General features: G+C 32.6%; 1 protein-coding gene across 3 annotated transcripts in view; it reads left to right on the forward strand.

Moving 5' to 3' along the window:
- LOC132758051 (SWI/SNF-related matrix-associated actin-dependent regulator of chromatin subfamily A-like protein 1) overlaps positions 1 to 6,338 on the forward strand; it is a 32,897-nt gene extending 26,559 nt beyond the window's left edge. For all 3 annotated transcript variants that reach the window (XM_060749567.1, XM_060749566.1, XM_060749568.1), the window contains exons 11-17: positions 989 to 1,059; positions 1,646 to 1,745; positions 2,138 to 2,323; positions 3,052 to 3,152; positions 3,831 to 3,918; positions 4,961 to 5,075; positions 5,816 to 6,338. In XM_060749567.1, coding sequence (XP_060605550.1) covers positions 989 to 1,059; positions 1,646 to 1,745; positions 2,138 to 2,323; positions 3,052 to 3,152; positions 3,831 to 3,918; positions 4,961 to 5,075; positions 5,816 to 6,114 — 960 coding nt within the window. In that variant the 3' untranslated portion in view covers positions 6,115 to 6,338. The remainder of the gene's footprint in view (positions 1 to 988; positions 1,060 to 1,645; positions 1,746 to 2,137; positions 2,324 to 3,051; positions 3,153 to 3,830; positions 3,919 to 4,960; positions 5,076 to 5,815) is intronic.
- Positions 6,339 to 9,949: the final 3,611 nt, after the last annotated feature.

A 9,949-nucleotide genomic window follows, 5' to 3' on the forward strand; every position in this document is an offset into this window, starting at 1 on the left:
AGCTGGAGTTTAGATATTAAGCATAAACATCTTCTAGTAATTGTCTACCAAGTTTGTTCAAATAAAAGCCCTGGGGTCAAAATTGGCCCTGCCCCAGGGGTGTCATTGGTTTTAACTATATGTGTATAGTAAAAACTTAAAAAATCTTCTTTTAAAAAAACCCAATGAGCTAGAACTTAGATGTTTAGCATGAAACATCTTCTTTGGTGTCTACCAAGTTTGTTCAAATAAAAGCCCTTGGGTTAAAATTGGCCCTGCCAGGGAGGGGGGGGGAAGGAGTGAGGCAGAAGGAGGGGGGTAGATCATTGTTTTTCATTATATGTGTGTAGTAAAAACTTAACATCGTGAAACATCTTCTAATGGGTGTCTTCCAAGTTTGTTCAAGTAAAAGCCCTGGGGTTTAAACTGGCCCTGCTCCGGGTGCCTTTATACAGGTGAGCGACCTCAGGGCCATCATGGCCCTCTCTTGTTTTCCTGTAGAACTTTTCATTGCCAGAGGTTTTTGTTGGTTAATTATCCAATATTAGCCTGAGAGAAATTTCTAAGAATCTGTCAGAAAATTGTATGAATGATAGGTTTTTTACTATATAAAACTTTAACTGTTTTTGGAATAAAAACAAAGATAAAAATAGATTGCTGCATCACAACCTTATTCCACCAATGTAAAGAAAGAATAAAAGAAATCAAATTAATTTCAGATTAACTTTTTCTTGTCCCTAAAAAGGATAATCCCATCATGTTTGCATTTGAAGAGTTAAACAATAAAATTTTTGCAATTTACTTTGTCTTCTTTACATTAAGAAATGTCCACTGTTGATTTAAAGGGAATTGCATGATGCAAAATCTCCCTGAAAACTTCACATAAAAATGTTTTTTTTCTAAGAAATGATATTGTATAGATATAGAGATTAGTCTGTGAGTATTTCAAGTTTAACTCACAAAATTATACTAACATGCACATGTGACACTGAGTATTTTATTGTTTCAGAAAATGGAGGAAAGAGGGGCATTGTTAGATTTCTTCCATAAATCCGGTACAGCTAAGATGAAGGCAATAAAGTGAGTGTTATTTAATTGTTTGTGTTTTTCTGAATACATATATTCATCCATCTTTGACACAAAATTAGTGATTGAATTGAATAGCATTTAGAGGCATCTGTGGTCAAGTGGTTATGGTCGTTGACTTCAAACCACTTGCCCCTCACCACTGTGGATTCGAATCCGACAGGAACTTAGGGTTCATTAATGTGAGGAAGCTATCCAGCTAGCTTATAGAACATTGGTGGTCCAGTAAAGCTGGAATGTCACCATATAATCTATACCGAGTCTGTGTGACATTAAACCCAATCAAACAAAACATAGAATTGATAAATATATTATGAATGTTAAAATTATGCAGATTCTGTTTTATTTTGTTGTCGAAAATGTGACCTAGTTTAATATTACATCTGTTATATGTTGCTTTAACTCGAATAAATCTTTAAGTGAAAATGTAAAATTTAAAATTACTCACCCAAAAGAGAGAATGTTAGAATTTTTTTTGTTAAATTAATAATCTAAAATAATGCTCAAATTCTATCTGAATAACTACATGTAGATTTATATTCTTGAACACTATTATTTTTTATTTTGTTTATTATTTTAGGTCATATGTTGAAGACTTATTGGACAGTGAGAAAAAGTTCCTAATTTTTGCACACCACGGTGATGTACTGGACGGAATAGAAGAAAGTGTTAAATCTAAAGTAAATATATCTTAAAACATTTTATCTTCTTCATTGAAAATGACTTGAAAATTTATACAGCTTATGGGTTGTATGTAGATTTCTCAGAAGTAGGTGCAGTAATTCATCACTTTAAATTCAGAAATGACAAATTTGATACCATGTAACACTGAAGTAAAAATTTAGAATGTTAGATAAAATGTCAAAATTAACTTCTATTTTTGTTGTTGTTAATTCTATTTCAGATTAATTCAAATTGTGTATGTTCCTTTTCAGATTAATTCAACTTATATATGTTTATTTTTTTCCAGATTAATTCGAATTACACATGTTTATTCTTTTTCAGATTAATTCAAATTATATGATTGCTCTTTTTCAGATTAATTCAGATACACATGTTTGTCCTTTTTCAGATTAATTCAAACTATATTCGAATAGATGGGAAGACCATCTCGGAGCAGAGGAATTTCCTGTGTAAAAAGTTTCAGTTAAACGAGGAGACAAAAGTTGCTATACTGTCTATAACTGCAGCCAATGCTGGGCTTAATCTCTCATCAGCCTGCCTTGTTGTCTTTGCTGAGCTCTTCTGGAATCCAGGGGTAAATAAATAATTTACATACTTCAATGTGAATTATTATTAAAATGTTTTAGCACTCCGTAGGCTCAAAGAGCTCAAGGGTGAGTTTTTGTGATCGTTCTGCGTCCATTGTGTGTCCTTCAAAAAATGGCGTCAGACTCTTAAAACAACAACTCCTCCTATACCAATAGGCCAATTTTGTTAAAAGTAAGCAAGAATGTTCCTTAGATTTTATATCTGCTTTTGTTTATAGTTTACAATATAACTTTTTTCTTGTCATGGAGAGTATTCAGGTGAGCAAAGCAATATTAGGGCCATCATGGATCTCTTGTTTTGTTGGGAGATGCGAATGTAAAAATAGATAAAACTTTTAAAGGGGAACAGACAAGTTAAGCAGTGTATATATGGAAAGTTTTGTGTCTTATTTCTTTACTTGAAAACAGAATATAATTATGAATTTATGCTTTCAAGCCATAATGAAGTAAACTTGGTTTCAATCTCAAAATAATATCTGTAGATCTGACTAAAAAGCTGACTTCTTCAAAAATGGAACATATATTCCCTACCTTAGGACTTGTTGCCCTAGTCCCCTTTTAGATACAATGTAATTAGTGCTCTGAAATATATGTAGTACATGTTCTTTAAAAAAAATGGAGGGGTTAGAAATTTTTCACACGTGTGTATGTAAGGTAAAGTATAAATTTTCCACCAGAATCACATGCAATATTATTTTCAAATTTTCTTGTCCAGATATTGGTTCAAGCTGAGGACAGGGCTCACAGGATTGGTCAACAGGATATGGTAAATGTCCAGTATCTTGTTGCCAGGGGAACCTCAGATGACCATATTTGGTAATTGTTTCATACTACTTATCATGTGTTTTATTAGGTAAATCTAAGCAAAAAAAAAAAAAAAAGAAAAAGACAAAAGAAATGTACTATGTAGCTTTTCTTCATACATTGTAAATGTTTGATTAGATTTTTTATGAAGCACATGTTTTGTTATTATTGCTTAAAAGGGGAGATAAATTGTAGAATATTTAGGTTTTATTTTCTGCCTGTGAGTTAATATTTACATCATTAATTTATGAAAATCCAGCATATTTGATTAGTGTCTGTGAGCTACGAAGATCCAGCTTTCCTCAACTGCTGTTTGTTTAAATCCTGGCAGGGATTTTGTACATGTGATGAAGCTATGCAGCAAACTTAAGGATTATTGTTGGTTCTTCTCTGATGCAGACTTTAGTATGAAATAAACCAAAAGCTTTACTTATGATTTTACTGAACCATACCTTTAACTTAAAAAGAAAAAAAAACAGTGAATATAACAATGAGTAACAAAAAAATCTTGTTCATTCACAACTCATTAAATGGCTGTCTTAAGTTAAAAAACTGAATTTATTACATAACTTTATAATAGATGGCATATATATGAATGAATAGAATAACACAGTGTAAATTGAGACATTCAAGATATGGTTACTTTTTGCATGATAAGGAAAAATATATTTTTTATGTCGTAACGTATAGGCCTATGATACAGAAGAAGTTAGATGTTCTCGGTAAAGCAGGTCTCTCAAAGGACAACTTCTCCTCCGCAGAAACTACAAGACTTACGGTACGTTCTTTATAGCAATTACATTATCACATTTTATGTTGTAAGTAGTCTTAGAGAAATGTTCATTTAAATTTTGAGTGTAATTATACAGAACAATCGTAGATGATTACGCCAAAAATGTCCTTCATCATGTGTCAGCATCAGTTAAGAGATAATAGTATTTCATACTCTACACAGACAACTGAAGAAGTGCATATTGTCCTGTCTATTGTTCTGCAGACAACTTCTGTATTAGCCTAAATAGTATCCTTTTATAAGCTATAGGTTCCATAAAATAGACAAACATATGCATGGCCAAAAGCTTCGTTTTTATTTATGTAAATATGACCTTTACCCTTTGTCATTGACCTTCATGGTCAAATTAACACATTTAGTTTTCCATAAGCAGAATGATTAAAATTAAAAAAAAGTTGTTTGACATTATTCAGAATGAAAAAATGTGATTTGACATTGTGTTTACAAGGTCATTGAAAAAAAAGTCTCGTTGAGAGTGCAATAGAATAAATGATTTTTCTTAATGAGATATATGAAGTATAATTGTATTTTCTCAGCAGAAGACAGGTTCTCTGTTAAAGGTCAGAGTTAAATTCTGCATTTAAGTATTGTAAGTTCCCATTCAGCTATTACTTTAGTTATTTATGAACAGATTCCATTCTTCACAGGACAGTAACCATGCCACGAGTTAGTCTTGTAAACTAGGTAGGACTTATGATAATAAATGGTCAAGTTTTTAGTTGTGGTAGGGCTTTAACCACAAGGACATTTGAGTGTTTATTTGTTAAAAATGCTTTTTTTTTTTGTAGTACAGTCAAACCTGTGAATAAAGGCCACTGAAGGGAGAGACAAGTAATGGTCTTTATAGACAAATGGTCTTTATTTTGAGGTTACTGTATTCCATGTTATTAATGAAAGGTTATCAAAATGTTGCCTTTATTTGCAGAGAATAACATTATTCTTTATCACAGGTTTGACTGTACTATAAAATATGATAAACATTGGGTCTCATAGGACTGAAATGTAGAAATATATTAACTTGTTCCAGGATCAAAGACAAGAGGAGATAACTAAATTCCTCGAAGAGTCATTTTGTGATGATGAACTTACTTCCCTTGTTGAATGTGATGAAGAACTTGATAGTGAAAAGACACCAAAGAAAGGTATCCCTTGTTTTGTGATCTATTGGGGTTTTTCTATTTTCTTTGAGTTATTTCTGTATTTTTTACCCTCCCCTTTCTAACCAATTTGGGTTTTAAAGCACGAGTTCATGTATTTTACCCAAAATTTCTGACCTTCATTGTAGACTGTTGTAAGTTTTGTATAGTAATAAAAAAGCTACTTACTACTATGCTTTATGGTTTATTTGCCTAGGAGATTTCCAAGCTGCCTTATATAATTTAAAGGTTAAAACAGTCTGAAACAGTATGATCTTCCTGATGTACGGCGTTAAGTATCACTTACGTCTTTACGCACCTGTTCCAATGTAGTTTGCATGAATAAGAATTTATTTACTTTTTCTTACCCTTAGTTATTATTTCTTTTGCGTTTTTTGACATTCTAATTGGGTAATTACGCAAATACGCTTGTTATCTGCAGCCCTGTCTTTGTATAATATATTTTGAAAAAAGTTTATTCAATAGAGAGATAAGAGGGAGGGAGAAAAAACTGTTTGAGTTTAATTCAAGAGGTCTAACACACATTGGTTGTGTTTGTTTATAATCGTGATGTTAAAATATTATATTTCATATTTGTTATCTTGGATGGATAATGGTTTTGATTTATGGTAATGTTGAATGCTTTTTAATATGTCTATTTCTGTTTACTAGGGAATATTGAAAATTATATAAACATTATATATATGTTTATGTAAACAAATCAAAAGTTAATTTATTCTTTTCAGTATTAAAACAGTCCAGTATTTTGAAGTATACATCACCTGCTAAAGATATAGAAACATTTCATGCACTGTGTACCCCACCAAAAGACAATAAACCATCAGGCCTGTTCAAATATTTCTCACCACAGAAAAATATGAAGACCAGTGACAGAAGTAATGACTGTATGTTAAAGTCTGAAGGTCAAAGTTCAAAGCAAGGTGAAGGTCAAGATGATGATGACCTTGAGAAGTTTATGATGGACAGTGATGAAGAGTGGGTGGGGGATGATGAGGAACCTGTTGTAAAGAAGAGAAGAACCTGACATTATAGAAAATGTGTTGTGATAGAAGTTTGATGTCTTTCATAGTGCTATATGCATCTACTATGTGTTCATTATTTAACTTGCTAATATCGTGCTATATAATTATAATATTGTATTGTGTTCATTATTTTACTTTCAAATATTGTTCTTTATATATTGTATTAAGAATCATGAGTATTATGGGGTTACCTGTTTGAAAATAAACTGGCCTCATAGATTGTTCATTTATTGTTGCTGCTGCTTTATTGATGCTGAATTCAATGATGAATATATCCTGTTTATGGAATGACTGTACAAGTACAGTGTATATGAGATAGGTCTTTAAGCCATATCATAGATTACTCATTACTGTTGCATTCATGCTTTTATTAGAGGATAGATAAATGATATATATATATATACATTGTACATGTACGTACATGATCGTTCGAATGATTAGTGTATGGAAAAAAAGATATTATTTTACCCCTGCAAATTAGTTTTTACTAATATTTCATATCGTATTTACCTTTCTGATATTACATTTTTTGACTAGTAATGAATGTAAATCGCAAATCTGTCATACCATGTATGTTCAAATGTATTGCACTTGTTTGAAATGTTCTATTCCAATAATATTGGAATTTATTCTGGTAATTTGACCCGTTCAGTGGCAATCAACTTACATTGTGAAGAAAAAATGTTTGTAAAAATTTTAATACATTTATCATTGAAGAAATCATTAAGTTATTATAAAGCTATCAATACTGATTAATGTTAAGTTGATAGACCCTGATTCAGCAAATTTTATGTTCATTTAATTTAATGACAGTTTTTAGCCTAGAGACCCAAAGGTGGGCTTTTGTGATGGCAAGTTCTTCTTGCTCATTGTTACACTTTATCTCCTGTACAACTTGGTCATTGGTTTTGACCAAACTGCACAAGAATGTTTCTTAAATGGCCCCCTACAAAAACAATATAAATTAAAGTCTCGCGCACATGTAGGTCACAGGAGCTAGAAATATTTAAAAATGTCCAGAGGACTTTATGGCATGTAGCATCACTCTTCCATAGTTTTAAAAATTTTGTGCCCAGGGTCAAAATTTACCCTGTACTTGTTTTAACATTGACTTATGTAATATATTGACTCGCTATTGGTCAGCTAGTATTAGCCACTAGCTGATAAGCCCCACCTAAATTCACCTGGCATCACCTCTATGTAGGATCCTTAGTAAATAGATTTAGTAACCAGACGGCTGCGTTGTTTAATCTCTCTACCCATGCTTGTCCAGTAACTATGTTATAGCAGACATTACAATCTTATATAGAAAAACAGGTAGATTTTCATGTATAAAACTACATTGCCCAGAACTTAGATTGGCCTAGTAGACTTCTAATCAACTTGCTAAATTGGCTTGAGCTAAGATATTTGGCATGTTGTGTCATTACCTTGTTGTTGTAAATGACAACCCGGTTAAAATAGGTTCTATCCTGTCCTAGATATTTAGCACAATTGTTTTCTAGTGGACCTTTACAAAAGTTAAATTAATCATGCCTCAACTGGCCCAATCAACTACTTCTGCATTGAAGAATTATAAACTTTTCTTGCAATTTCAGGCTTTTTTCGTAGCCAGTTTGGGAAAATGTACCTAGCTCAGTTTGGGAAAATTGTTTGATTTGGAAAATTATTTTGTACCTTTTGAAACCTCTTTCATAGCATTTTGAATTTTGCGACACTGTTTAATTTTACCAATGCAAATATCAACTGGATTGTAACAAATACAGTATAAAATAAAATTGACAATAGAATGTGAGGAAACATCTGTCTATTATGGTACGGGAGTGAACTTCAACAAATTTGTTTCTTGATATTGGGGATATTTCAGTTTGATTGGAAATTTCTTTAAAGATTAGGAAAAAATCAGTATATGACACTATGAAAAGGCATGAGCCAATGAACCTCAGATAAGCAATCAAGACTTGTTGCTATTGATAAAAGTTAAAATACTCCAAACTATCAATTTTTAGTGAAACACTTTTATTGTTCTGATTTATGCAATGATTTAGTCAACACATGTAATATGTTTATGGTTTTATAATTGAATAAATTAGTTTAACAATTTTCGAAAGTTTTTGTTATTTACTCTAATGCTCGACCATTGTACAATTTGTGGCAATGGGTTCTGTATCACTCAAATTAATGAAGTTGTGAATAGTTGCACATTGTCAGGAGAAAATATTCAGTAAGATGCAGCCAAAAAAGCTAAATCTTGGCATTTTTACATGAAACATTATCTTGTAGACCTGTTCTTAGTTTGTTCAAATTATATCATAGCTTTTCCTTATATAGTAAATGTTCCAAAAAACTCATTGAAAACTGCAAGAGGCAATATACATTGTCAGGTGAACCTCAACAAAAATTATTCAAATTTTAGTCCTGGAGTGAAAATTGGCCCAATCCCAGGGATTTTCCTTATACTTGACTTCTCATAGCAACCAGTGACTTCCATGGTAATCATTGATTTTAATAGCAACCATACATTTCAATAGCAAATACTGACTTTCCATAGCAACCAGTGGTTACCCATAGCAATCAGTGACTTACATAGGAATCATTTACTTTCCATGGCAACCAGTGACTTCATAGCAACCATGGTTTCCATAGCAAATCATTAACTTTCTATAGCAACCAGTGACTTTTCTTAGCAACCATTGACTTCCAGAGCAACCAGTGACTTTCCATAGCAACTAACTTCCATGGTAACCAGTGACTTCCCATAGCAACCACTGTGTATCATATCAACAATTGCTTCCATATCAACTATTGACTTTCCAAAGCAATCTGACTTAAAAATCACCCAGTGACTTTCCATAGCAACCATTGACTTCTATAGCAACCAGTGACTTTCCATAGCAACTAACTTCCATGGTAACCAGTGACTTCCCATAGCAACCACTGTGTATCATATCAACAATTGCTTCCATATCAACTATTGACTTTCCAAAGCAATCTGACTGAAATAGCACCCAGTGACTTTCCATAGCACCATAGCAACCATTGACTTCTATAGCAACCAGTGACTTTCCATAGCAACCAACTTCCATGGTAACCAGTGACTTCCCATAGCAACCACTGTGTATCATATTAACCATGGCTTCCATATCAACTATATACTTTCCAAAGCAATCTGACTTAAATAGCAATCATTGATTTCCATAGCAACCATTGCAACCATATACTTCCATAGCTACCAGTGACTTCCCATAGCAACCAGTTTCTCACATAGTAACCATTGACTTTCATAGCAACCAGTGACCTCCATAGCAAACCACTTTCAGTTTCAACCATAAACTGCTTTAGCACCCAGTGACTTTCCATAACATTCAGTCACTTGCCATAGTAAGCAAAGCAACCATAGACTTTCCATAGCAACCATTGACTTCTTAAGCAACCAATGAATTTCCATAGCAACCATTGATTTTCAATCAGAACCATCAACTCTTCATAGCACCTGCTTGCTTTCCATAACAACCAGTGACTAATAGCAACAGTGAGTTTATAGCAGCTTTCGACTTTTCATAGCAAACTGTAAATTTCAGTAGCAACCAGTGACTTACATAGCAAACATGGACTTTTTACATAGTAACAAGTGACTTCTATAGCAAACATTTACTTTTCTTAGCAATGAGTGAATCTACCATTAAATTTCAAAGCATTCAGTGACTTGGAAGGAAACCATTGATTTTGTATAGCAACCAGTGATTTTTGCTTTCCTTTACCAAAAGCAACCAGTAATGTTTGACACATGTACTAATTCAGAGACAAATAGGAACTTTATGATATCAGTTTAAGATT

This window comes from Ruditapes philippinarum, unplaced genomic scaffold, assembly GCF_026571515.1.
Source record: "Ruditapes philippinarum isolate M1 unplaced genomic scaffold, ASM2657151v2 ctg5272_1_1_1_1, whole genome shotgun sequence".
Classification (NCBI taxonomy): domain Eukaryota; kingdom Metazoa; phylum Mollusca; class Bivalvia; order Venerida; family Veneridae; genus Ruditapes; species Ruditapes philippinarum.